General features: G+C 41.5%; 1 protein-coding gene across 2 annotated transcripts in view; it reads left to right on the forward strand.

Annotated features, from left to right (window-relative positions):
- LOC102205768 (serine/threonine-protein kinase WNK2) overlaps positions 1 to 27,732 on the forward strand; it is a 40,086-nt gene extending 12,354 nt beyond the window's left edge. The window contains exons 4-31 of one of the 2 annotated variants that reach the window (XM_005749069.2): positions 1,108 to 1,280; positions 1,362 to 1,582; positions 1,689 to 1,846; positions 3,761 to 3,849; positions 4,254 to 4,473; positions 5,383 to 5,662; positions 5,752 to 5,864; positions 6,153 to 7,055; positions 7,676 to 8,818; positions 10,312 to 10,497; positions 10,670 to 11,083; positions 11,452 to 11,793; positions 12,003 to 12,046; positions 13,017 to 13,176; positions 13,268 to 13,384; positions 13,956 to 14,126; positions 14,395 to 14,437; positions 14,779 to 14,865; positions 15,310 to 16,094; positions 16,500 to 16,557; positions 16,662 to 16,735; positions 16,928 to 17,592; positions 18,365 to 18,594; positions 18,790 to 19,014; positions 21,021 to 21,119; positions 24,547 to 24,591; positions 25,127 to 25,428; positions 25,538 to 27,732. In XM_005749069.2, coding sequence (XP_005749126.1) covers positions 1,108 to 1,280; positions 1,362 to 1,582; positions 1,689 to 1,846; positions 3,761 to 3,849; positions 4,254 to 4,473; positions 5,383 to 5,662; positions 5,752 to 5,864; positions 6,153 to 7,055; positions 7,676 to 8,818; positions 10,312 to 10,497; positions 10,670 to 11,083; positions 11,452 to 11,793; positions 12,003 to 12,046; positions 13,017 to 13,176; positions 13,268 to 13,384; positions 13,956 to 14,126; positions 14,395 to 14,437; positions 14,779 to 14,865; positions 15,310 to 16,094; positions 16,500 to 16,557; positions 16,662 to 16,735; positions 16,928 to 17,592; positions 18,365 to 18,594; positions 18,790 to 19,014; positions 21,021 to 21,119; positions 24,547 to 24,591; positions 25,127 to 25,428; positions 25,538 to 25,888 — 7,698 coding nt within the window. In that variant the 3' untranslated portion in view covers positions 25,889 to 27,732. Of the gene's footprint in view, positions 1 to 1,107; positions 1,281 to 1,361; positions 1,583 to 1,688; positions 1,847 to 3,760; positions 3,850 to 4,253; positions 4,474 to 5,382; positions 5,663 to 5,748; positions 5,865 to 6,152; positions 7,056 to 7,675; positions 8,819 to 10,311; positions 10,498 to 10,669; positions 11,084 to 11,451; positions 11,794 to 12,002; positions 12,047 to 13,016; positions 13,177 to 13,267; positions 13,385 to 13,955; positions 14,127 to 14,394; positions 14,438 to 14,778; positions 14,866 to 15,309; positions 16,095 to 16,499; positions 16,558 to 16,661; positions 16,736 to 16,927; positions 17,593 to 18,364; positions 18,595 to 18,789; positions 19,015 to 21,020; positions 21,120 to 24,546; positions 24,592 to 25,126; positions 25,429 to 25,537 lie in introns of both variants that reach the window. The other variant, XM_005749070.2, reaches the window with a different exon arrangement.
- The last annotated feature ends 140 nt before the right edge of the window (positions 27,733 to 27,872 follow it).

Here is a 27,872-nt window from a genome sequence, read left to right on the forward strand (position 1 = left end):
ACCACCATCACCACCATACACACTTACACAAAAAAACCTGACATGCCACATTCTTATACATGCAAGCCTTATCCATCACATCAATCCACTCCTCAACACATTGAATCACAATGTTGTTAATTTTTCTGGTTATTCATGCTCATTTTCTAATTGCAGTTTCATCTAAGAAGGAAGTTGACTTTGGGTGAATAATTGAATAGATTAAATCCCGCTAGGTTGTTTTCACTGCATTCCACCATCAGTGTCGTCGGTTTCTGTGATGGGTGGGGTCTTGCTGCTAGACACAGCTCACTGTGTGTATGTGTGTTATATAAGTCGTTGATGTAGTGGCAGTAAAAAAAAAGAAGACAAAAAAAAAAAAAAAATCACAGGAAAGAAACCACAACCTTGCACTAGATACAGCATGGTGCTGCCAGACTAGGAACTGAGAAATGGTGAGAGAGTAGCTACAGAAGATGCTTTTTGTGTTTGTGGGGGATCTCGGGGATGAAAAAGGGAGTGGTCGGGGTGCAGAAAAGGAGATAGATTGCAGATGTGGGGGGAGGGGACTAAGAGGGTGAGAGAGTGAGAAAGCGAGTGAAAGATGGCAGAGATCGATGACACATAACCTTTAGCCATAGCATTTTCAGGGTGTGACGATGTTAATGCCTTGGTTCATTCTCCCAGGAGCGGCTGTGCTTTGTCACCCCTCTTTCTCTTTACACGTCCTCAGTGTTCCTGGACAAATCAAAGCTAGCAAGTAAGAGGTCACATCTGATCATATTACATCTAAAAATGTATTTACAAACAAAAGATTTCGCAGAATGTTCTTACTGATTGAAAAAGACACTCATCTGAATGTTCCCACACACGTACACTTGTGACGTGTGTGCTTTGACGCACATATGGTCTAATTAGAGATGTGTATATGTCTCAGAGACTGACACTAACCTCCACCTCAACTACTCTGTATTTCCCACTATCAAAAGCATACTAGAAGCATGAATTTAAAATATGGAGGAATGATGGGATGCTCTTCCATCTGGTAGTTTTTGTGAAGCAAATATGTTTTACAGTTATTTTTAGGGGCTTGATAGTCATCATTTCTTCATCTGTTGTTTCCTCTAGGATCGTAAGCTTTCTAAAATGGAACGTCAGCGCTTTAAAGAGGAAGCAGAAATGTTGAAAGGCCTCCAGCATCCCAACATTGTCCGTTTCTACGACTTCTGGGAGTCACCGCTTAAAGGAAAGAAGTGCATTGTTTTAGTAACAGAGCTCATGACGTCAGGAACGCTAAAAACGTGAGTATGGATGTAGGCAGTTGTTTTTAATTTGCTGCTCATTTAATTATGGTCTAATAGGTTTCCCTTTCCTTCATGCAGCTATCTAAAGCGTTTCAAGGTAATGAAGCCCAAAGTGTTAAGGAGCTGGTGTAGACAGATCCTTAAAGGCCTCCACTTTCTCCACACCAGGACGCCTCCCATCATCCACAGAGATCTTAAATGTGACAACATCTTTATTACTGGACCTACAGGTTCAGTAAAGATAGGGGATTTAGGTCTGGCAACACTCAAGGCAGCTTCTTTTGCTAAGAGTGTCATAGGTAGGAGACTTTTAACATGTGACTTGACAGATTTGTGGTTTTTACAGTAAGAAGTATTAGTCATTTGTCAACTGGGCTCTCTTGTTCTCTCCATCTGCTCCTGCAGGCACTCCAGAGTTCATGGCCCCAGAGATGTATGAGGAACACTATGACGAGGCTGTGGATGTCTATGCCTTTGGCATGTGTATGCTAGAAATGGCCACCTCTGAATATCCCTATTCTGAGTGTCAGAATGCTGCTCAAATCTACCGCAAAGTTACCAGTGTGAGTCATGCTGTGCAATTATTATTATTTTTTAAATTCTTGCATTTATTTTGGACGCCTGACTGTGAAGGAGAGGGAGAGGGGCAGAGAGGGCTTATAGCATGCAACAAAGATCTTCAGCTGGAATCAAACCAGGGATGCTACAGTTATGCAGTACACTGGAACTGGTCACACAGCATGGTGTTTTACATTTACATTAATATGTTTCCACCAAAATCACCTGTTCATGGAAAACATACTTTGGTCAAAATTTCTCAGAGCTCTAATTATGCATACAAATTGAGCTTCTAAATATTTAATGTTAAATTAAGATTAAGATAATGACTTGTCAAAAATGGGCTTACACTCAGGGATTTTAACAGAAACCTAGAGATCTGTCCAGTATTTAAACATTAATGAATGAATGTTAAGTAGCCCTAATAGAAATATGATGAACCATAATGACTATATGCTTGGAATAAAAGATGATATACAGGCAAAAAGAGGCTGAACTAATTGCTCATCAACTGTCACCAGTATTAAATGCAAAACCTTTAAATGCACTGTTTATTAAAAGTAAGAAGTTGATAATTTCATATACTAAGACTTTTCCATATATTAATTTACCAAGGTTTCTAAAATGTTCATCAAGAAAGTGACTTCTTTAATGTATTAATAATTCAGTGTCATGCTTTGTGAACATGGCATAGCAAGGTTGGGATGTTTATTTTGCCATTTCAGATAATAAGTCCAGAGAATTTCTCAGAGTACAAAATCAGCACCATTTTCAGGTAGATGATTCCTCAGTGTTGAATTTCTTGGTTGAAGAGTCTAATCAGCCATATGGTGTCACTCAGGGGGTCCAAGTTTCTTTTGTTTTCTGGATGAAGCCTAAAGGCTGTATTTCTGTACATCTTCCTTTGCTAGCAAAGCATAGTGCTTTGAATACTGATTGTTTTGTTTTTTCACTTTTAAAACTTGGCAGGGTTGGACCTGAAAAAAACAGACTCTTTCACCTGTTAGTAGCTGTTAAAGAAATCTCTCAACCTATATTAATGGTTAGGGAGCATCAGTGCAGCTCTCTATAGTTGCTATTTTTTGCATTGTATTCATATGAATGTGCCTTCCACAGTGGGATGTTAATAGAAGGCTGATCAAAGAGAAACCCTAATAGCATTATACATTGTGTGTACTCCCTGAAGAGATACAACATCCAGCTGAATAATTGGTGGAATATTAATCCAGATATATGCATATACTTTACATCTAGTTTATTTTGATGCAGAAACTTTATTTTCTCCAGTTAATTATATCACACGTTTTATATAGTCTGGCTGCACAATTAAAAAAATAACTGGGTAGATTATACCTGTAAGAAACTAAATAGAAGTGTTATGTTAAAAAAAAGACAGAATTCATCCATTTTTAGAAGAACTGCTCAAAATCTATTGGGCATCAAATCTATTGTTAAACCACACCAGCTGTGACAACTCAGGGCCGTCTGCACAGTCAAAACAGCCGAATTTAGACCAACTGACTGTAATAGTAGTTTACAAAACAACATCTGGCTGCTCTAACATGTGTAAATTGGAACATTCAAAGCCTTTGTATGAGAACGAGTTGGTTTTTGTGCTTTGAGCTGTACTTTTATGAAATTTACTATGCTGCCGGAGTTTTTGTGAGGCTTCCTTTGGATGTTTTTATGCTTTGTGGGACCTGACATGAATTCAAACTGACCACTGCTGTGGTACTTTCGGCTCTCTTTTCAGAGAGTGAGTGTGTGATACTTAGAAGATAAGATTTGGGTGGAGCATCACAAAAAAGAAATTTCCATTCATGTGTTCATTTTTTTTCTCTTTTGTTATGTTTTCTCATCAACATGACATCCTTTCATGACATATCCACAATGTTTTGCTTATATTTCCCTTTGCTCAGGGAGTAAAGCCAGCCAGCTACAACAAGGTCATGGATCCTGAAATCAAGGAGATCATTGGAGAGTGCATCTGCCAAAAGAAAGAGGAACGGTGAGTGACTGTGCCCGGCGATGTCCAGCGTCCAGCCAACAGGGCCCACAAGGTGCCCTCTCGTCTTTCATGCCTTGTCTCACCTCCCCCGTTTCATTGCTGTGGCACTGACAGCTGGGCTCTCAGCAGCACTGCAGTTTCTATCCATATCTGCGGGGTGTCTTTCAATTCTGTTACATAATTAGTTCGTGTACATTGGGGCAAATAACGTTTAATTAGTTTCTTGTGGCTTTTTTTGTTTGTTTATTTATTTATTTTTTAATAAATCATGATTAGGTTCAGTGATTGGTGATCTGGGAAGCACAAGTAATATGTGACCATGAATGGCTCTGTGTCACTGTTAACTTTACTGTATCTTGAACATCTTTCCACTGGAGTCAGAGCTTTTCTTTTTCTGCTTCCAGGTACACGATCAAAGATCTGTTGAATCACGCTTTTTTTGCCGAGGACACAGGTGTGAGGGTGGAGCTAGCTGAGGAGGATGATGGAAAAAAGTCCTCAATAGCTCTCAAACTGTGGGTGGAGGACCCCAAGAAGTTAAAAGGGAAATACAAGGAGAGTGGGGCCATTGAGTTTACATTTGACCTGGAGAAGGAGGTCCCTGAGGTTGTCGCACAAGAAATGGTGAGTAAATGGTTTTAGCTATACATTACAGAATTCTTTTCATACATGGAAATGTTAAATCTGAATGTTGAGTACTAGAAATGGTTTCTATTTCTTTGTCGTTTTATTTTTTTTTGACACCACACTTTTATGCTTTGCATTTCTTAGAGGCTTATTGTCTTCTAGTGTTTGGTTTTATATAGTGCAGATTGCTAAGATTGATAACTTCCAGGAATATAGTACTATTCTTTTCTTTTTGTTTACATAGTTTTCTCAAGTGAACGCAATCAGATAAGGTTTCCACAGGCCCAGCAATAAAAACAAGATCCAGAAAAAAATGGACAGTTCTCATTGTGGGAGCTATGATTTTCATTACTCAAACTCTTGTTTTGTCACTTGTCTAACATTCTTTTACACCATAGAAAAAGTGCCCTAATAGGGGTATTGGAGAAAGTGTATTGGGTTATCTTCAGGTAGGGAATGTAAACATTGTCATTGTAAGCCTTTCTTCAGCCGAAGACAGACTTTGAGAGGAAAATAAGGGTAGCACACAGTAAAACTGCAGATGTCATACCTTTAGCGAGAATAACGTGGAGAAATTTTCCTGATGAAACTTCCTTCGAAACAGTGCAGTACATAGCACAACATTTTTGCATTTGTTTGTACATCACATGTAAACACTGGAGCGAAAGACGGACGTTTTGATGTAACAGACCAGACAGTTCTGTTGTGAAGAGTGAGCCAAGCAGCAGACAAAGGAAACGTTTCCCCACTGCTCTGATCCCCTTAAAATAGATTTTCTCTTCCTTCCTTTTCTTGCTCCTTCTTTTTGCCTCGTGCACTCCCCTTTTTATATGCACCCTCTCTTCCCTCACATGGCTCACTGCTAAAAATATCCTGGAAGTCATGCTCTTCCCTTTTCTCTGTCAGGTGGAGTCTGGCTTCTTCCATGAGAGCGATGCTAAGACCGTGGGAAAGTCGATCAGGGACCGTGTGGCACTGATCAAATGGAGACGAGAGCGCACAGTGTCTGCAGCGGCTGCAGAGAATCAGGGTGAAGGAGGACACAGCACCCAGATGACACCATCTCAGGGCATCTCTGCTGGGGTGCCACATGTAGGGCAGCCCCTTGTGCTGGAACCAGAAGAGCCAGAGGCAGACCAGTACAACAGGCTGCATACCCTCACAGCCAGTGCCACCTCAGTAACATGTAAGAGATTCTGTTCTCATCTTCCCCTGCAGCACAAGCCTAATCTTTGACTTTTTTATGAGTGGATGATTTATGTGTCTCTGCAGCAGACAGCACACTTGACAGTGGCATGGGCTCCACAGTGTACTCGGACTCCCACAGCAGCCAGCACAGTGTCCTCTACCAGTCCCTGCTCGAGCCTATTACTATGGCAACACAGCAGGTCTGTATCAGGAGCTTACACACCCTGGTGGACCATGTGCATTCAGTTTTATTTAAAAACATAGACTATTTAGAACTAGCAAACACGCACTTGACCTTGAAACTGAACACACAAACACCCACACACATGCTTTATTCACACATTTAAGAGTTGCCCATGTATTTTTCATACAGTCATTTGTCTTTGTGAACAAGTTTGTTTGTCCTCACCACATCATCATATTCTTTTTGTTATGCCCTGTTTATTTTGAGTAACATATGTTTTGCTTTTGGGTTGTTCCTCAATCAGTGCCCGAGCAGTAGCCATTTTCTGACAGATCGACCCCAGTACTGCGAACGGGGTGAAGTGTGGGAGGCAACGCTGAGCCCAGAGCTCAGGGCTCGATTGGGAGCTGAAGGCCGGAGGGGAAGTGCCCCTGTTATTGACATTCAAAGGGCAAACCACATTGCTCGACTGCATGCCCTCATTCAGTCTAAGAGATCAGTCAGTCCCAACCCAACGGTACCAGAACAGTCAGAACTCAGCTCTGCTGAGCTGCACTCAGAGTCTTATGGAGGGTTTTCCCCACAGAGTGCTATGCCAGTAATAAAACTCTCCCCCGTCTCTTCACCTACTGACCACCGCCGACTTAGTGATATCAACATCAGATCGCCATCAGAGACATTATCACTTCCTGTGCCAACTGAACGAAGGCACTCTGACCTTAGTAGTCTTCTGAGTCTGACCTCTCATCACAACCACCATATTGCGATGCACAGGGGCTCTGCGTGCCAGGCATGTATTTCTATGCTTCATTTGAGGTCACAAGATTGGAGGCACCACTGTCATTCTGTTGTCATGCCAACGCACCAATGTCCATGTGACTTTAGACACCACCCATCACCTGGTGGAATGATGAGCACTCCTGGCTATGGACTGCTGAAGGCTTCAAGTGATTATTCCAATTTCTCACAGCTGCAGCAGTCCCTCTTTAATATAATCAGTCGCAAAGCAGCCCCTTGTCCCCCCACACCTGCCCAAGCCTCATCACTGTACTCTTCAGCTGCTCTCAGTCCAACCGGGAGTGATGGAGACTGCAGCCTAAAGAGTCAGTTCCAGATTAGCAGTCTTGTTGGGGACCACGAACCTCTCCAGGAGTGTGAAGACAGATGCTGTGCCAGAGAGCAGCAAGTTACCAGGGCTGTAGGAGTGGTAGGTCACAAGAAAAAGTTGTTTTCGCGTCCTATGATGGGGCCAAAACCTGCTTAACACATTTTCCCAGCTTGTAGATGGTTCTGCATTATTCTGCATGGAGCTGGTCTGATTAACTGCCCACTGAGTCTTGCTGCCCTCATAGGCCTCTAGAGCTAACTGTCTTCTTAGAAAAATCATAAGCTTGCTGCTGACAGAGAACAATGGTGCAACCTCTAACATATTACATTTCCTTCCGATCAACCTTAACCAATGCCTTTAACTACTGATCCAGATTTTAACCTTTCCTTCTCTGCTTGACTGTCCAGATGCAACAGCTGTTGAGCTTGACACTGAAAGATATCCTCTAACCAAAGGGGAAGAGGCAGCTGTCTGATTTACATCCTCTTTCTCTCCCACTTTTTCTCCCTTGTGCTCTCATTTTAGCTCACACCTGTCAAGACCTCATTGTTAAAATGTGTTTCATGAACTTATTTTTATCCCTCATCCTCTCATTATATTTTCACCCATCATGAATTAATGTAACTGGCACACGTATAAGCTTTTGTTAGATTTGATCATTGAATAGAAAATTCATTCCCAACAGATGCTAACTTAAAAATATCTCATTTGATCCTTAGGCCAGTTCTGCAGGTTACCAGACTCAACAATCTGTCCAAGGTCTGTCCTCTTCCAGCTCCACAGTGCATGCACCACCACAGTACCTCCAGCCTGGACACAGCTATCCTGCTACTTTGTATGCTCCTCAGCCTTGTGCACCAACACCAGCTCCAGCCAGTCTATGTTCAGTCAACATCCAACATGCGACCAGTGCTGGTAGCTACTCACCGCCAAATGTGCAACAGGCTCAAGTTGCAGCAAGTATTGTACCATCAGCTGTGCCACAACATGTTGTACAAAGCTACCAAGCACCAGTCCAGCAACAGCAGCAAGTAACTGCAGCGAACTCTTTGACTTTTCCATTACAAGTGCAGCAAACATCTCAGAACTCTGTGGCCCCACCTTTACAACAGGCTCAGTCTGCATCAGGATCAGTTCAGCAGCCAACTGCAGCAACCACTCTGCCAGCACAGCAGCCAACTGAAAATTGTCCTAGTGCATCTGCAGCCCCATCTATGGCACCCACAGTTCAGGGTCAACCAGTACAAGCTTCCAGCACACTGCAGCAGGCCCAAACCACAGTCAAACTGCCCAATCAGCAACATAGTCAAAACTCTGCCACACCAGCACTTTACAGTCAGCAAATATCCATTCAACAAGAGCACCAACAGTCTTTATCACAAAATGCACAGCAAAATGCTGGGAAGGCCTGTGTTCAGTCTCAACTCCAGCATGGCCAAGAAACTGTGTATGCCATGCACCAGCAAATGGCACAACATCCAACCCAACAATCACAAAGTCTTCACTGTTCGACACAGCAACAAGTGCACACTCCAAATGTCCAGCAGCACAGTCAAAAAACTATCCAAACAGCAGTTCCACAACAGAGTCAGGATGTATCCCAGTCTCAGCCCCAAACCACCGCAACTCAAGTTCTGCAGGTTCCAGCCAAACATCAGAGTTACTCAGCTGCAGGTCCACATGATGCTGCCTCTCAGAGCTATGCACATTCTGCACTTCAACAAACAGCTCCGGGTCAAAGTCAGTACCTGCCTGCCCAATCAGTCTGTCCACAGACTTACATAGCAGCTAACCAGGTACTGACTTCTCAGAGCATTTCAACCTCTTCTCAGCAAGGCCAGGCTGAACATACCACCCAACAGGTGAGCATATAGTGTAGATGGTTACTGTATAATAACTATATGAAGGTAACATATAGGGGCGATCGTGGCTCAAGAGTTGGCAGTTCGTCTTGTAACCAGTTCGAGCCTCGGTCGTTGTGTCCTTGGGCAAGACACTTCACCCGTTGCCTACTGGTGGTGGTCAGAGGGCCCGGTGGCGCCAGTGCCCGGTGGCGCCAGTGCCCGGTAGCCTCACCTCTGTCAGTGCGCCCCAGGGCTGCTGTGGCTACAATGTAGCTTGCCATCACCAGTGTGTGAATGTGTGTGTGAATGACTGAATGTAGTGTAAAGCGCTTTGGGGTCCTTAGGGACTAAGTAAAACGCTATACAAATACAGGACACTTACCATTTACCAGCATAGTGCCCCGGTTTTGAATTTCTGATCACCCTCACATCTTCTTGAGTTCAGCCACTGATAGGATTTCTGGATGTCAGCCACTTCCTTTGTCTGCCGTTGGTACATACCGTACAGGGGCCTGTCCTTCCATGACGGTTCTTCTCCTTGCTCCTCTTCTTTCTCAGGTTTCTGTTGAGGTATTCACTAAGCACATGGTCATCTTCTTGATGTACTCATCCTGGACAGTGGTTCTGACATTCACCAGTCCTTGGCCAGTCTCAGGGTCTTTACAGTCTTTTCTCCATTCTTTTAATGTATCTGAGAGGTTTTCCGAAATTTAATTTAACATAGAGTAAGAGTAAGTCTGTTTTTTTTCCTAATTGTATGCTACATTAATGGAGTGGCTCAAACAGTGAGCAGCTGCTGGTGGGATTTTGATTACCAGGGAAAACATATGAAGTGAAACTATGTTAAATAAATTGAAACTTCATGAGGGAAATAGTCAGATTACACTTTTGGTCATAATTTAAAAAATCACATTCTAATTCATAACATTTTGCACCCAAAGGTTTGCTTGTTTCATCCTTTTGTTCTGCATCTTGTGGTCATTCAGTGCTATAACTGTGGAGCAGGAGGAGTGATTCAGCATTAAGTTGTCTCAACAGTGATGCTCTGTGTGGGAGAGACTTTAAATGATGAAAGAAGTTGACATTTTTATTTATTACAGTGTAAATTTGATACTCTTTATATTAAAATGGCAAGTTTTGATTGGGTCAATAGGATTGGAAACATCTGTGTTTCTGGACAGTAGGTGAATGAAGAAATGAAAAGGCCAACAAACAGGAGTTTCCTCAGACATCAGCCAACAGAGAGATAATGGGAACCATAATGAAACAATAACAGTTGTTTTCATCTCTGTATCAGTTAGCCTTCTAAGGCTTGCTCTTGCTGTTTTGTGGTACAAATGTTCACTGAGGTGGAAGATTCAGACTGAATGCATTAATAGGGAGAGAATGGAAAATGTGAGCTATTCTAATCTGGGTCAATGAAAGGAAGTGTAGATTTTCAAAGTGAGGGATACGTCTCTGCCATCATTAAAGTCCCTCTTTTTTTGTCTCTTGTCTTTTTTGTTCTTTAGAATATCTCTGCTGGTCAGAGCATTTCACAGCTTGGACAGGGTGGACAGGGCCATGGGCAGAATGTCAGCCAGCCAGCTTCCAGTGGGCCAGCACAGGCACTCTCTGCTCAGCAGTCAACTGCTCACCAACAGCAACTCCAGCCTCTGCAGATTTCTGCTTCACTGTCACCATCACACCAACCACAGGTATTGTCAGTCTGTTATCACTGCTAATCTTACCTCCATGATACTCTCTTTTTTATAGGCTTGAAGCAAGTTCTTTTGATGCATCATCCTGCATCCTGCACACAGGAGACGTTTTTTTTTCTAGATTATTTGACTTTTTAATGTTTCTTCCTTTTTTTCTTTTTTCTTTTAGTTTCCTTCACAGTATCCCACAGTCCAGGTGATGGCAGCTGTGACTGATTCTGAATCTTCCTTCCCTCACTCTTGCACTGCTCCTCCCCCTTCAGCCTCAACCTCTCTTAATCACATCTTCCTTTCTCCTGGGCATACTGTCCCTGCGACTCCTTCTGTCTCTCCCATTTCTCCTCTGCACATTGAAAACACATTAGTTTCACCCATCTCAGTATCCCTCATACCGTCCCCGTCACATGCACTGAGTAAGATAGAGCCCACATCCCCACAACCACAACACACTGCTAGATCTGAGGTTTCTCATGCATCACCTGCATTTATATCAGCCCTAACCACCCACCCCATACACACACACACTGCCCGGTGCCAGAACACACACCCTTCCACAATTGGCAGCAGTCAGCCACTAATACAGGTAATTATGACCACTGCAGTGGAGCACAGATGTTTACCAAGAAGGTGTGAACTGGAATTTGAGCATTTGTGTGTGTTTGTTAAAGGTGGTTTTTACTCAAGGGGGTGAAACCTAAGATTGTGATTGTCTTGGGTTGTTTTTACATATTATTTGTGTCAAAAATATACTTTTTTGGAGTAGGTATGGTGAACATAATAAACGTTTATGTTTTTCACATAATTTAATCAAATATTGCATATGAAACAATGCTAAAATCTAGATATGTAGTTCATACATGGATTATGTGAAAGAAACTCTGTCGCCGAATATCTGAAATAAGTTATTTAAGGATGATAATTATGTGTCTTCTTGTTTGTATGTCATTGCAGGCTCCTCAGCAGTCCCAGGTTAGCCATCCCGAGCCTGTTCCCTGTGCTCAGTCAGTCCAGCCATCTCAGCTCAAACAAGCTGCAGTCTTTTCTTCACATGTGCAGAATGGGGCAGAACTGGGAACAGCCTCTGCGGCTGCCCAGCTGGACAGTGTGAGCCCATGCCAGCTCCCCCCACAGGCCCAGCCCCAGAGTCAGGTTCAAAGCCAAATTCCTGTGCTGCAGTCTGCAGACTCCCAGAGAGCATCATCTGGGTCTGCCAGTTCCTGTTGGATTCAGCAGAAGCAACTGAGTAATGTCACAGGAGCTGCAGGTCAGGGTCCATCAGAGATTAACATGGAGGTATGGACTCATTTACATTTACTTGAACACTTCAAGTTCTCACTAATTATTTCTCCCTGTTAGTTTGGTTAACAGCAATACCGGCATAGTGCCGTGAGGCATCCCTGTGCGTCTTTTCAAGACATAAAATAGAAAGTAAAGGATTTCATATTCACCGTTATCCCATTATTTTTCTCTTCTTGTTTAACGCTGACTTTTGTTGTCGTTAGGACCAAGCTGCAGAGAAACACACAGGAGGACAGAGCTATGACAGGTACTAGCTTATTTCTTCTCAGCCATATTTGCTAGTTGCAGGTTCTCAACAATGTGTATTTTGCACATGTGCTATTGTGCCCGGCCTCCTGCACCCTCAGGGTAGGTGGTACACCTCTCACTGTTGTTGTACAGAATCTCTACCAAAAAATTAAAAGCATGATGATGAAAAATGATGCCTGGCAAGAACCTGCACAGGTTGGCAACATTGCATCTGTTTTGTTTTCATTTTAATGCGGCATAAACAATTTTTCATGAGGTATAGATAACTGACCTGATAAGTATAAATAATGGAACAACTAGCAACTATTTTTTTGTCTTAAAGTTGTCATTTACTACTACTTCTTATTTTATTTGTTGTCCTGTAAACCTTGTTGACCACCCTAACTTTGTGTGTAGATGGAGTGCAACATTGTGTTTGGTCAACACTGCCAGTTGACCAGGAGACAGATAAACATATCTGAACACTCTTGCCACTCTTGCTGGTCATAGTGACATGAATGAAAGCATTTTAATAGTACTTGCATAACAGATATCATGTATCAGACATTTTAAATCCTGCAGGCATTCCATAGCTGTGATAAACTTCACAAAACCTTTTCACCGAGTTTTAAAAACACAAGAGGAGGCAAAGACCAGTACAATATTCTCAATACAAGATTTCAGTTGCAAACAGAAGGCTCTGTGGTAATAGAGCTCTTGTATTTTCAGATTTAAGTAGGTTATTCGTGATTGTCTATCACACATCTTATCAACTGAATCTGTCTTTGTCAGCCCCCCTACATTTGTGTGGACATACTGGTTAGACAGGTTTGGACAGGTTTGTGCATACTTGTTGTTTTGAAGGTTGTTATGTGTTGAGTACTAGAGTAATAGAGTAAAAAGAAGTGCTGGGTATTCGGTTTTTATTGATTAATAGTGGTTTTTAGTGAATATGGATTTGTATAACTGCCTGTCTTTCCCCAAACCAGTGTCAACTCCGATGCCACGTCAGGAAAGGAGATGAGTGATGGTTATGAAGGGACACATGGAGGTAGATGCGATGGGAAAGTCCGCAAACACCACCGCAGGTCCTCACGCACTCGTTCTCGGCAAGAAAAGCTCAGCAGACCAAAGCTTAGCATGCTGAATGTGGGTAACCAAAAGAAAGACTTTTCCTTAAGTGCTTCTCAAAAAAATGCAACATAAGACAATAATTTTATTGCATTTGCTCCTGTTGCAGGTGTGTAACACTGGGGATAAAATGGTCGAGTGTCAGCTGGAGACTCATAACCATAAAATGGTCACTTTCAAATTTGACCTTGATGGAGATGCACCAGAAGAGATTGCTACATACATGGTATGTTGGAGGTGAAGGCGAAGTCAGCTGAGTTAATGCAAAGGGCTTTTGAAGTGTTTTGCAAGCTGTTCATGGACTGTTTGCTGTCCTCACCTGCAATGCAGCAAAAATCTGTTGTTTTGTCTCTTTCCCTTTTCCTAGGTCATTCATATTGGGCATATTTACAGATGGATAGATATGGGAACAGATGCATAAGCAGTACATTAACATAATGCCTACTAATTTATAATGTAAAAAAAATAGTAGAAGGTGAATATCTACTTGTGAATGCTACTGCTAGCAAAAATACTTCAAAATGTAAAAGCAAAATGAAATAGTCGTTGTAGTCATTGAATTTTCTTATATCATACAATAATAATACACTGCAGATAATATTTGATCTTGGCATAAAATGACATTAGGTTAATGTATCAGAAGGCTATAAATTATTTATTTTGTTTCTCATGTTTGCCTTCTGAATGTACTTTTACGTCTCTTGTTCCCAGCACAGTCATAAACACTTTACTTTAAGCATTGCTTGTTAAGCTAAAAACTTTAATGTTGCACTGTGTTTTTGTTTTGTTTTTTTCAGGTGGAGAACGATTTTATTCTACCTTTAGAAAAAGAGGTCTTCATTGAGCAGCTGAAGGACATCGTAGACAAGGCTGAGGACATGCTGAGTGAGGACACTGAGGGTGAGAGGAACTCCGACCAGGGAGGCAGCCCCAAACAGAGTGAAGGACCTGGCACACTGGGAACAGAGGTGAGAAACGCACTGTTGACAGTTAATAGATGAAATGGTGCAATCTGTCTACGAGTGCCTCCGCCTCAGATGCATCATCCAGGCAGCACTCTCAAGATGACTTTGCACTGCTGCCAAAAATACCAGCCTTGCTGATGCTACATTTTGATCTAACTGAATTTATTCTGAGGTTCAGCTTTTTTAGCTCTTTAGGGGAAGCCTTTTAAATGTACATTAGACTGATGCACATGCTTTAGCACTGGTTGGTAATCTTTCTTTTCCTTTAAAGGCTTCATCTCCCAGCACCCCACAGCTAGTGTACCAACAAAATGGTAAGGCTTTTTACCAGCCAGCATCTCATCTGTTAATATTATGATGTCACTTTGAACAAGGCTCATTTGATTATATACTTTGCACTTTGTTACTGTTTGTTATGAATGCCTTTTCAGTCATACTTAATTTTATCATAAATGACAAATTATACAGGGTGCTATTGTTGAAAGCATAATCGTCTGGAATGCCTTGAAGCTACCATCGTTGTGATTTGGTGCTATATAAATAAAATTGAATTGAATTGAATGCAGTTGTGCTGAAAATGATCTGTAATGGTGTGATTTTTAAATTCTGGGAATATAGATGTGGATGCTTGAGTTTTTCTGTTTGCCCTTCACAGTCCTGCACACTGGTAAGCGTTGGTTTATAATCTGCCCCGTGGCTGAGACTCCCATGCACGACAAAGAGAATACATCACACGCCCAGGGTAAGCCCACACTCCATTATTAATTTATAATGTCTTCTGATTTACTTCTTGTTAAACAAAGAATCTTTTATATGAAGAGTTGTTTTACATACTAGTTGGAGTATATTTTCTAGAAAATGAAATCTGCAGCTTTCCTTTCTTTGCTTTTCTCTGCTGCTGCTGCTGCTGTTGTTACTGAAGACGGTGCACATGCATTAGAGTCTATCTGTGTTGGTTCTTCCGTTGGGGTCAGTTATATAAGAGTGCGTCTGCAGTGGTTTTAGGCAAAAGAAGAAAAAAAATGAAGGGCAGGATTTATACTCCAACTGACAGAGCCTGATGGGGGAAGATGAACAATGATGTAACACTTTGGCACTCACAGGAGCTAGCTCCTTTCTTAGCCTTGGCTGTTTACATATCAATCTGTTCTCCTGCTAATTAACTGTCATCTCTTTATTTTTCCAGAATCTGAAAAGTCTGGCTCATCGTCAGTCCGGGCCAACGGCAACACAGCTGCAGTGCCTACTCAGGTCGTCTCTTTGTCCTCCCAAAACCCGTCCTCATCTTCCTCACTGACCACCGCAGCTCAAACCTCGGTCCAGCCTCCGGACCAAATCACTAGCAAAGCCCACATCCAGCAGACCCAGCCCGGTGTTACTAAACATGCCCTAGGTTCTAGTGCCGCCAACCATCGCAGCTCACTTTCTGTGGAAGAACCTTGCATCTCTGCTGTTTCTATGGTTACTGATATGCCATGCTGCGCTATTGTGCCCCCTGTCTCGCTGGATGTAAATGGCATTGAGAAAGGAACACCTGGTGGTTTGGTTTCATCTCAGACTAATCAACCAATCCAGAAGGCCAGCCCTACTGGAGAAGCTCCTCCTCAGCTGACTTCCCTTCAGTCTGTGGTCATGCAGCAACCTTATGCAACGCCCATGCAGCCTGGGACTGTGACCTCACAGCCTCAAAGTCCTGCACATCAGAACTCCCAGTCTTCAAGCCATCAGCAGTGTGTGGGGCCAGGCGAGTCAGACAGTGAGGGGCCACGCAGGGTGGAGTTTGTTGACCGCACTATCAAGACTTTGGATGAGAAGCTGAGAAACCTGTTATACCAAGAGCATGCTCCTTCCCAGCCCTCAAGCCTTACATCTGAAACCCAGGCATCCAGCACAGAGGGGGTCAGCTCCCCTCCAGTCTCAGATGGCCAAAGCACTGAAGGAGCACTTACAAAGAAGAAGGGGGAACCTCTGGTAAAATGCACTGTGTTTGTTAGTAAAAGGGAGAAATGTGAGCAACCAGACTTTGGTTAAAAACTGCATGGTATATAAATAGCAGCAACAGTGGATCGATTCTTTGCTCTGTGTTATTGATTTGACTATTGTCTATAAAGCGCAAGGTAAATACTGCGTTTCGAAAGAAGCGAGAGTAACTAAGTTACTCCTTTCATAACAATGATTCAGCCTGACCTCCCTTATATTTGTGTACATGCATGCCAGCAGAAACACATCAGGTTCTGACTCAGACAACACTGAGGTCAGGAAAGGATAACAGCTAGCCTTAATGCACCAACCTTGTGTATGTCATGTTTTAACACTTGTCACTATGCACATCATTGTGACCTGTCCAACACACACTCTTCTCGCTTTCTGTCTTAGCCTCAGATTCCTGAGCGCATGGATGATGTGGGTACATTAAGTGACTCTGCAGTGCCAGGTAGGTAACATTTATTTGGGTAATATCCATGTCACTTTGTTACTGCATAATGTTTTGCAGATAGTTTTGTTTTGAAAACAAAAATCTCCTTACTGGTCTTTTAGGTACTAACAGGGGTTTAAAAAGAAGTGATGTGCCTGCCAGCTCTGGTGCACATGGCTACAAAAGCCGTTTTCAAGTAAGACCTTGCTTTCAAACTTTCAGTGAGCAAATCAGCTCAATGTAAATGTCATTTGCCCAAATAAAATTGCATTACAGGTCATGGCTTATGCCAGTGTTTATCTGAGTTCCAGTGTTTGTAGCTTTAATATTGCATTAGTTGTTTATGGGCCCTAATTTTGTTATGAACATGGGTTTCCCATTATTGCAGATCATCCCAACTCCGCCGGATGTTATTTGTCGCTTGGAAAAAAGCAAGACAAGCTGCAGCTCCTGCAGTTCCCCAGCTCCTTCTAGTGGTTCTGGTGGGTCTTACAGCCAGGCTCAGAGCATGAGCAAGAAAGAGAGAGGATGTGTGGCTATGAGCAGGTCATCAGTGAAACCTGGAGATGAAGATGAGAATGCAGAAACATCTAAATCTCACCGCAGTAGCCGTTACTCTGCTCCGCCAAACTTCTACCAGGCTACACCTTCTTCTAGTCCTGACAGCACCCCATGCCACATTCCCCGGGCCCAGACTATTGACGCTTCAGCACATCACCACTATCGCTTCCCCTCTCACCTCTGCTCTGACTCAGCAGATGAGGACAGCAGCAGCGTAGCTCTTCCTCCTGCACATCCAGCTCCTCCGGCTCATACCCTGTCTGAGCACAGTGGAAGTGACCTCATGAAGAGGGCAGTCGCCTTCCTGCGGCGCTCTGGGCGAAGCAAAAGTGAACAGAGCTCTGATTCACCGAGCCGACAGCCCGTGTCAATGAATGGTCACACTCCTTCGCCTTCAGCAGGACATGCACCCTCATCCTACGTCAGCAGTGACAATGACTCCGAGTTTGAGGATGCAGATATGAGAAAAGAACTACAGAAACTTAGAGAAAAGTAAGTTTTAGCTGTGGTTGACTGCATGCTTGCAGTCAAACACAGCTACACTAATGTGCCTGTTTTATTAATCTTTTTTTTTAAATTAGCTGGTGTTTAAAAACTTTTTTAAGTGGAATACAGTCCCTGTGTATTCACTCTAATTGTTTCACTGCTCTAATTACATAACCGTTTCAGTTTATTGAAGCTGCTTCACACTAGTCTGATTGTCTAACTGTCATAATTAGTTATATTAAAAAAAGAGACTATTTGGGAATATGGCTGAATTATAGTCACCATTCTCTGGAGCCTATGTTCAAGTATATCCCTCTGCATGGTAATCAGAAGTAGGTATGACGTAATGCTTGCATTTAACAGAAAACCTTAATAGATATTTTACAGGATGTGTCTTGGCTGAAAATGGGTATTTTTGTATGTTTAATATGCATGTAACAGTGATAGTTAAGGCAAAGAGACTGTTAAATTACACAAAGAATGAACTTAGTGAAAATGACACCCCTGGTGACTTTATTTTGGTGGAGTCCTGTGAAAAAGTATACCCAATGATTCAGGAGATTATAAAACCACCTTTAATTGAATTATTTTAAGTTAAGAATTGCGTTTTTATGATCAATTACCAACATATAAAATCATGCTAATACTGACTTTTAACAATGCAGAGTACAGGAGATGGATAATAATGTGTGAGGGAACTTTTGAAATGATGTTTGTTTGTTTGTTTTTTTGTTTTAAGATGGTTACTAAATATTTTCTCCTTGAATCTACCTTTAAGACACATGAAGGAGATCTCAGAGCTGCAGGCATTTCAGAGGAGTGAGATTGAACGTCTGTACAAGGAGTTGGGAAAAACTCTGCCCCCCAATGTCAGCCTGCTTCATGCTGCACCTCCAAGTGGCCGTAGGCGCAAAGCCAGCAAACACAAGCTAAAGGCTGGAAAACTGCTCAATCCAATGGTGCAGCAGCTCAAAAACAATCTGAATACAACCAGTGCTGACAGAAAAGGTATGTGGGTTGGGAACGTGGGGTGATGAGTGGCTATGTATCCGTGTGATGTGATGATTTGTGTGTATGGGAGAGTGTTTGCAGCCTGTGGAGAACACAGGAATGACACCAGGTTCAGAAAACTCGTAGGAGTGTGTGATTCATTCTGACTCACACTTTACTTATTTTATTTATTTATTTTCTCTTTGTGCCAAGGTGAGAGTGCTGCCAGCTCGTCCGGCTCCCCGGCTAAAAGTTCAGTTCTATCAGATGGCTCAGCCCACTCCAGCGGCTGCTCCAGCTCCAGCAATCAGCCGAGCACTGCCCCAGAGCATGTCCACACCCAGCAGCCCTGTTCTTTGAAGGGTTCTTTCTCCTCAGACAACATCTACGCTGGACTACATGGTGATGGAAATCCCAACCATGCTGGCCCTGGTCAAGGTACATATTATAGGTTCATGGGTTTGTGTGTGTGCAGTTTGTGTGTGGTCATGCAGATGGACATGCATTCAGTCATTATACACATTTTTAACAACTGTTAATGGTGCCCCTGGGTAGCATTTTTGCTAACTGGAGGATGGAGAACCACCTCATTTTTACCAGCTTCAAACTTCATACTGTGTGTACTATAGGATTATTGACAGCACCACATTCTGCATATTCACAAATACACGATTTTATTGTTAAATTTATGCCATTTTTTTTTTCCAAGTTGAGAAACAAAAGTGGACTGTGCTATAAATAATTGTGTCCTAGCAGGAACAATACTTGTGTACTAATATTGAACTTTTGAGCTCATAAATTCCCTGATAATTGTCTGAAAGCTGGGGATGTTTGAGTTTTTATGCAGTTCATACCAAGAACAAAAACAAAAGAAATCTGGACACTGGTTCTATTAATCTGCTACATTCTGCAGAGGATGAAGATTTGAACATTTAATTTTTCAATGTTATTTACTTGAAAACTCAAAACAACTAGTACTAGATAATTAGCTTTTTGCTAACAGTGTTTAGAGTGAAATGAGAAATGTGAAGGGAAATAATTTTAGTGACTGTAAAATGTTATTTGAAGCTGGGTGATTTCTGTCTTTCAAACATTGCTATTTAATTTTTTTTTTTTTTTAGGTTTCATATTAAATTCAGCGTATTCCAAGGTATAGACACTATAATCCCATAAATACATAAAATAGGCATAACAATACATAAACCCTCCACTTTATATTTACCTGATGATTATATATTTTTAGGACCCATAATAAAAGTGTATAATCTGTGCTTTAGTGTAAATGAAAGTGACAACAGGCGCACTGGAGAGACAACATGGTTTTACAGGTGTGGCCACAGACCATTGCTCTTTCCTTATCCTTCCTGTCTGATTATTTTCCTTATTTAGCTTTTTGCTAGTGCCCTTATCATTGCTGGTACGTGAAAAGGTGCACAGGTAGTCCAGCTCCTCCAGGATGGCACTATCCATATTTATTTTTCAAAACGGTTGGCTGTGTCTCCCATACCACGAGAATGGGCCGTTGCTTGTGTCTTTCACATCTGCTACATGTTGTCTGTGTGAAGCTGCTCTCATTTCTAAAGAGAATGGGACGCCAGTTCTGGTGTTCTTAGGTGAATGCCAGTCAAACTGCTGAGTTCTGGTTTGTGAGCACAGGTCTCCCTGAAGGATGTTGGCCGTTCATGCCACTTTCATGGAGTCTGTTTCTGGCACTTTGGTCAGAAATATGAGCATGAGTAGAATGCTGAAGGTCATTTTGTTGAGCTCTGGCAGTGCTCCTCAAGGTCCTCCTTTCACAAATGAGCAGATACAGGTTCTGCAGCTGGGGTGAAACCCTTTTGCAGCCATGTCCAGCTCTTGTTGTGTAATGTCTCATCTCTTGGTACTTCCTTGAGACTGTCCTGGAGACACACCAAACCTTCTTGTGACAGCACATATAGATATACTGTCCTGGAGGAGCCACGTGTGCAACTCGAATAGGCTGGAATTACTCCCAGCAGTGACAAAGACACTAGCAAAAAGCAAAGCAGAGAAAAATCAGCCAGGAGAGAGCACTGGTCTGTGACCATCAGCTTGGCACCTGCCACTGCAGAGCCAAAGTTTCATTTACACCAAAACAGGTCAAATGGATTCACAATGGTTTGTTTACTAACTGGACAGACCGATATCTCTGAAGTTTAATTGACTTTGTGTTACACTGTGATGATTGAGTGTTCCCTTAAATGTTTTGAGGAGTGCAAGATATAGGCAGCCAGTTTGAATTATCATCAGAGAGTCAAAATAGTCTCATTCATCACCAGATACTATGGTTGGATCCTGCATATCATGCTCTGTCCTTTTCTGGTGCTTTTAATGGTGGGGATTTCTCATCCCAGTCTCTGTGCACTTTTACATAGTGTCTTTCTTGTTTCTTCTCTTCTTCCCTCTTATATTCATTTTTGCAGGCTGGACGGTTTACCACCAAACGTCAGAGAGAGTCACCTATAAATCTAGTAGCAAACCACGCACTAGATTCCTCAGTGGACCTGTGTCTCTGTCCATCTGTTTGTATTTGTTCTTTTATATTTCCCCTCACTCATTTCCATATTCTCTTTATTTATCTGCCTCTCTCTCCTATCAAACTATTTTTTATTTGTGTGGAATATAGTGGATATTTTATTTCACCATCCCTGCAGGTCTTCTCACCAGACATACACCCATTGTTTATTCCTACCACCCACACTTCTCAACAACCTTAAAACTTGTTTTCTGTATATTTTCTAATTTATTTTATTTATTTTGTTGGCCGGAACAAAAAAACAGATGATATATATTGACACATTAGCATGATACTGTTGTGATAAACTTAAAATTGGATATATCTGACTAATACAGATGAAAGATTTAGGCAGCCATGAAATGTTTCTTGCCATAAAAACATACTGTACAGTGAAGCAGGTCAGTAGGGCTGTGCGATATGACCAAAATCTCATATCCCGATATAAGAATTCTATCGTCTGATAACGATATAAATCACAAAAATGTAACATTTTCTGTAAATTCTGTGAATCTCGGGCAGCTCGACTTGCGGGAAGTGTTTCCAGCTGCGTGTCATGTAGCTGGAGTCCAGCGTTTTAACCGATTCATGAAACGACACATTTTTAGACTTACATTTTAACAGCCGCCGTTTTTTTGTGAGTATTTATTACACGGCGTGCTGCGGGGAAAAGCCTGTTCTAACATTTAAGTCTAAGGTTTATTTTTTAGCACCTGGCGGCTCTTTTTTTACTTCTCATCGTAAATAATCTGCTCTTTCACGTGATTCAGTTTATTTTGAAAAGTCTCAACAGGATCTTGAGCTTTATTGTGAAAGGTTTATGTGGTACATAAACAAGCGAACGCGCGATGGTGTTACCGTTGTTGTTGCTAACCACAACGCATAAAAACAGGCGCTTGTCCGTCCGTAGTGTGGTTATATTAAATATAAGAGAAAGAGAGAACTTTAAGAAATTAATATAGCAACTAAAGTGACCATCAAAACGGAGAAAAAAATATTGCTGTAAACAGTTTATTTTGCGACACCACGAAACAAACGATAGCGTAAAATGAAACGATAGACGTTTTTATATCGTCATCCGATATATATTGCTATATCGATCAGCCCTACAGGTCAGTCTGTGTACTGTTTGTTTTATAGCATGTGACTTTGCTGAAAGTCTGCGAATGTGTTAGGGCTTTTACCCCTCAGCCATAAAAGACTGACATCGTCAAACCTGGTGGGTGGTATGGACATCCAAGTCTGTGAGCACGATAGCTCAAAAATGAGCTAGTTTTAAACTTATGTCATATGTGCATCTACTAGGAGGCTGAGCTGTAGCACTGGCCGGCACCCGTGCTTTTAAAGCTTGTAATTGGTACAAAAGTGTGACATTTACAGATAGATACAGTCTCTGCTGTTTTCTAGACTTGTTTGTATTTGTAAGTCAGCATTTATGGCTTCTTCTAATAAAACCCTTATTGTCTGTAATATAATTTAAAACACAATCACACCCGAGTTAGAATGTATTTACTAAGCAAAATCTACTACTAGCATTATAAAATCCCTCTTCTTCTGTGATTTAGTTTACTTGAAGACAGTGATTTAATTAAAGTGACTTGATTACAGCAGCTATATATAGAAGTGGGAATTACCTAACTCTGGGGGATCTCAGAGAAAAATATAGACATTTCAATTCATTCATTCGTGCAGGGTGACCTTTCTTTCCTGGCTGTGTTGTATATTTTCAGCTTGAATTAAAGCCTTTTTTGATTATATTTTTCTGAAGAAGTGCAGCATGACTCAGACGTGTGGCTCTTTGTGCGGGTGTTGAGATCTGCAGGTCCAAATTGCTGAAAATAATTTCTGTGCACTGAAGTAGAGCGTAATTTCTATGCAGTCAGTTTTTCCAGTGTTTCATTTGCACAGAGGAATATTTTCCAGATAGAAAGAGAGCTGTGAAACAACATGTAATTGTTATCAACCATCTTACCAACCCAGTGCTGTACTGTGAGCTGTATTTAGTCAGTGGGAGAAAGGAAGTAGAACAAGGAGTAGCTATATTTCTATGAATTCAGTGTCCCTGAGGACCCAGATTGCATCCAGTTGACCTTAAGATTGAAAAGGAAACATTTCTAGGGTGTGCTGCCTCTTATATTCAAAATCCAGGCTGCAATAACTTTAATGTTGTAGGTACCTATGTCAGTTTACAGTCTTTCCTCTGGCAATCATCCATAATTCACAGAACTGCAGTTACATTCATAATTATTAATTTATAATTATATTACCCCCTGCTCTTCATACAGTTGCTTTGTGCAGTGCTTCTGGCTTTCAAAAATAGACCCCACAAGCACGCTGGAGCTTGTGAATGCCTAGTCCTGTCCAAACATGGGCCTAATACAAGATGGTGTGAGTGTGTTTGTGTATGTGTGTGCATCTGAGAGAGAATGGCAAACTCTTTATACCCTATTTATTTGTTGTGTCTTTCCATCCACAGTTAATTTTGATTGTGTAACACCCCCTCCCACACACACACATACAGATGAGTCGAGGCACTAAGTCTGCCATCCTGTGTATACTAACACAGAGAAAAAAAACCCAACCCTTCCCTAATAGGCAGGGCCCTATGCTTTGATTGAGGAAAGCTCTCTCTGTCCCTCATGTTTGGATGGAGAAGACGTGCATGGTGCAGGCGCCAGGCAGGGCACTGATGGAGACTTGCTCCGCCATATGAAGGGCTGTATCATCAATATTATTATGGTTTTGTTCTTTCACCTCTCCTGAGTTACCCGCATGTTTGGATTTTTGGTTTTTTTCTTTTTAATTGCTGACTCTGATGAGTTCCAGCTTGTATCTATGTGCTTTCAGTTGGTTAAATTTTATTTGTTTTGGTTTCATGTTTTGTTTCACAGGCATTCTCACATCGACAAAGGGATCTTTTTGCTTCCCTTTAAATCCAGGCTCCAATATTCTTTCCCAGAAAACACAATGTTACACATTTTGTAGTTTCTCCCTACCAGTTAATGAAACAGTAAATCATCCGTTATTCCAATGATCAAACAAAAAGTACAAATTTATACGATAGTAGCTGCATTTTTCCAAATTTCTGTCCAATATTTTTTGATATATTCCATATTAAATATAATCATGAAAAGGTCAATAAATGTGCAGGAACAAACATGCAACATGACACGTAAAGGCAAGTTGTGGTTTCTTTTAGGCTTGTACACTTTCTAAACATCAGCTCTTCAAATGATATTAAAGACAACACCTAGATTTGCTCCTCTAGTCCTCCTCACTGATTTTTACACCCCTCTTCCTCCTTTTCCTCTTTCTCTCTCCTCAGTTGTTTTGATAGCTGAATGTGCTTTTGAAGCAGCTTGTCCACCTACTTGTGGTGTGCAGTGTGTCCTGGCCTAACTGTTTCTGTCTTGTGCTGTTTTACCTTTTTATAGGGTCCACTCTGAAACGACTATGTCTAGGCAAAGAACGCAGTAGTAGTAACTATCTCATTTACTTTCTTATTCTCTGTCTTTTCTATTCGTCCTCACTATTTTAGTCCTTTTTTTCTCTGAAATTAATTTGGCACTTGAAAATGTCTCCGTTGTTTAAACGTGGGTACTCAACAGATTGTTGCATTAATTTGTTTCATGTTTTGCATGGCAGTGTGCCTACATGTCTTGGTTGCTGGATTTTGTCACTGCTTGCATATCAAACATTTCATTTTTATTTAATTGTTCATGAAAGACATGTATGTTGTAATCCTTTGGCTGCTGGCAAAATATGTGTCACAACTTTACCTGTACACTCATTTTGCTCTAGCCTCGCCAGAATGATGAGGATTATTTAAACGTGGCTTTCATGAAAGGTCACATTACAGGGTTTTTTGGATTTTTTTGTGAAACTGTCCTTAATTCTGCCATACAGCAGCCAATTGATTTGACAGCTGTTTTTTTTTTGTTGTTGTTTGTTTTTTTGTTTTGTTTTGTTTTGTTTTTTAACTAGGCAGATTTTAAGACCTTTGTGTCTTTTCAGGGTCCTCTCTCAACACCACCACTGCTCAGACAGCCTCCAGTCAGACTCAGCCATCACTTTCTGCAGCAACATCCTCACCCTCTCCTCAGCCATTCACACGTCTCGCTCAGGTCCAGACCAACAACAGCAACAACAAGAGAGGCACGTTTACTGATGATCTTCACAAACTGGTTGATGACTGGACAAAGGAAACTGTAGCAGCGGCCAGTCAAGCACGACCTTCCCTGAACCAGATGAAACAGCAGAGGCGTCGGCAAGACCTGGAAGGCGGTGCAGCACCGATGGGAGCAGTTACTCGTGAGGTATTTGGAACAGAGAGTGACTGAGAGTTTAGGAGCTGTACTTCATCATTCTTAATGTAAGCATGAGTCAGCCTGAGTCTGTGCACATATTTTGTCCCCTCTGTTCCAGATGAAATGTCATAATGGTCCCGGCAAGTTCCAGCTGCCTCTTTCATGCCCCCCGACTGCTGCTTTAGGCCCTCGTATACCTGCAACCCTATCGTCAAACTCATCCACAGCGCCCTCTCCTGGTTACCTCATTCCCGCAGGCTCCTACGCTGGGATGGTTCCCGGTCCTCTTTATCCCCAGAGATGGCCCAGCTTGCCCAGTCCTGTAGGGTCTGTGGTCCCCGTAGGCTTGCTTGGTGCAGCAAGAATGATGCCCTATGGCACAATGGCAAACCCACAGATTCAAGCTTACCCTCTGGTCATCCACAGTCCCGAGAATGGCCCGTGTCCAAAAACCACAAGGACTACTTGATCTGCTTACCAAAATTTATTAGTGTGTATTTGCAAGACAGTCCAGCTCCACTCTGCTCTGTTCAGAGCAACACATGTACATAATCCCATCATGTAAATACCATGAGAAAAGTGTTGATTCTTCATGCAACACTAATCTGTAGTAAATTGTGTGTGTGTGTGTGAGTGTAGATATGTGTGTATATTATACAATACATGTTAAGTAAGTATGTTTGAATACTTTTTTGGCTTTAGTCATGACTCAGCCATACTAGTAATTTTATGTGTGGTCACAACATCCATATTTCATTTTATTCTTCAATTCTGCAATTTTCTTGTTGCTTTTGCCTTTCTGGGTTAAGTACACTTTAAACACTACATTGGAATCCAAATATCAGTGGTTTGAGATACAATAATAGGACAGTATGATGAATCTATTGGAAAGAATGTAGTGCCTTGAACATTAATTTATATAAATTTTTTCTTCTTGGAAAAAAGAAAAAAAAACACAAGTCTGCATCCAAGTTATTTTATTTTAATGTAGCTTGAATGCAGTCTTGAGTTTTTAATACATTGCAATTTTTATTTTTATCTTTTTTTGGTTTACATATGAATGCCCTTCTGTTACTGCACTGTCATCACAGTATGTAGTTTTATTTAAATAACAGAATCGTGTTTTAACTCTTGTTTACTTTCCACCCCTGTGACAGATGGAATGCCATAGCGGTGAGACGTACTGATGCCTTGCAGAAACAAACGGTTAATGTACGACTGATGAGGGAAGGGAGAAAAAAAAATATGCCAGCAGCCAAAATCCACTCATTCAGGTCAAAATGGTTCAGCAGGACACGGCCTCTTTTTGATAGGACAGCTGATACATTAGACAGCACAAGAGCTGGCAGTGTTGTAGCTTTGTGCTCAAAGGAAAGGCAGTGTCCAGAGCCATACATACTGTACATAGTTCTTTCTACAGTATATGCCTCCGGAAGTGTTCTGATCAGAATGTAGCGATTAATATGTGAAGGCTTGAGGCTCAAAAGTGCAATTTAAACCCCTCAACAAAGCTTTGATCGTGGCCTTGCCACAAGCCTTATCTCTAATGTGTGCAACAGGAGCAAGCTAAAAAGTTGAACAAACGTCGCAAATCACCAAGCACCAGACAGAAGACAGAAGTTACCGGGCAAAGTATAAAGATTACAATCCACGCAGCAAACTGAATTCACTTCCAGTAAATGTTCTTTCAACTTTGCTAGTACTCAGCGTACACTGTATGTAAAATGTTCTGTGCAATCACAAGTTAGCTCTGATGTTTTCAACCTATTTGATGTTTGATGCTTTTCTTTTCTTTTTCTTTTTTTTTTTTGGTGATGCTGCTATCATCTGTTAAGGTGATCCTACTGTATAGTTAGGCTTTCTGTTCACATACAATGACACTAAAATAAACAAGACTCCTCAGATTAACAAATGGGACACTCATGAAGCAGTGTTATTGCCTTGTTGAAATTTTGTTCATTTCACACGTTGCTTTTGATGTCTGCTCTGTTTTCCAGTTTCTTTCCAGTGATATATTTCAAAATGCAAACGACACTCGATGTGGGAGATTTGCACAACACATATTCTCCTTTTATTCTGCGTTAAAAGAGTTCCTACACTGTATATAAGTGGGTTTCACCCATCTGTACTTTTATATCACCGACGAGCATGGCCAACTTTTCATGTTCCACAAAGCTTAACAGTTACTGCTATTATGGTTAGAAATTTCACATCTTCACAGCACATTTGAAAGATTTCAGCACCCCCAATCTTGCCAAGCTGTGAATTTTACAGTTTTCTTGTTTTGTACATTTTGTTTTTCTGTTTTTGTTTTTGTTTGTTGTTGTTTTTTTGGATGAAAATGATATTGATGGTGGTGGTGGTATTGGATGAGGAGGAGGGGTTGCTTTGAAGTATATTATTCCATCAATTCGGTTTGAATTGGACTTTTATAGGATATTATGCAGAGTCTT

The sequence above is a fragment of the Pundamilia nyererei genome, unplaced genomic scaffold (genome assembly GCF_000239375.1).
Source record: "Pundamilia nyererei isolate P.nyererei 1_Seehausen unplaced genomic scaffold, PunNye1.0 scaffold00236, whole genome shotgun sequence".
NCBI classification, from domain to species: Eukaryota; Metazoa; Chordata; class Actinopteri; order Cichliformes; family Cichlidae; genus Pundamilia; species Pundamilia nyererei.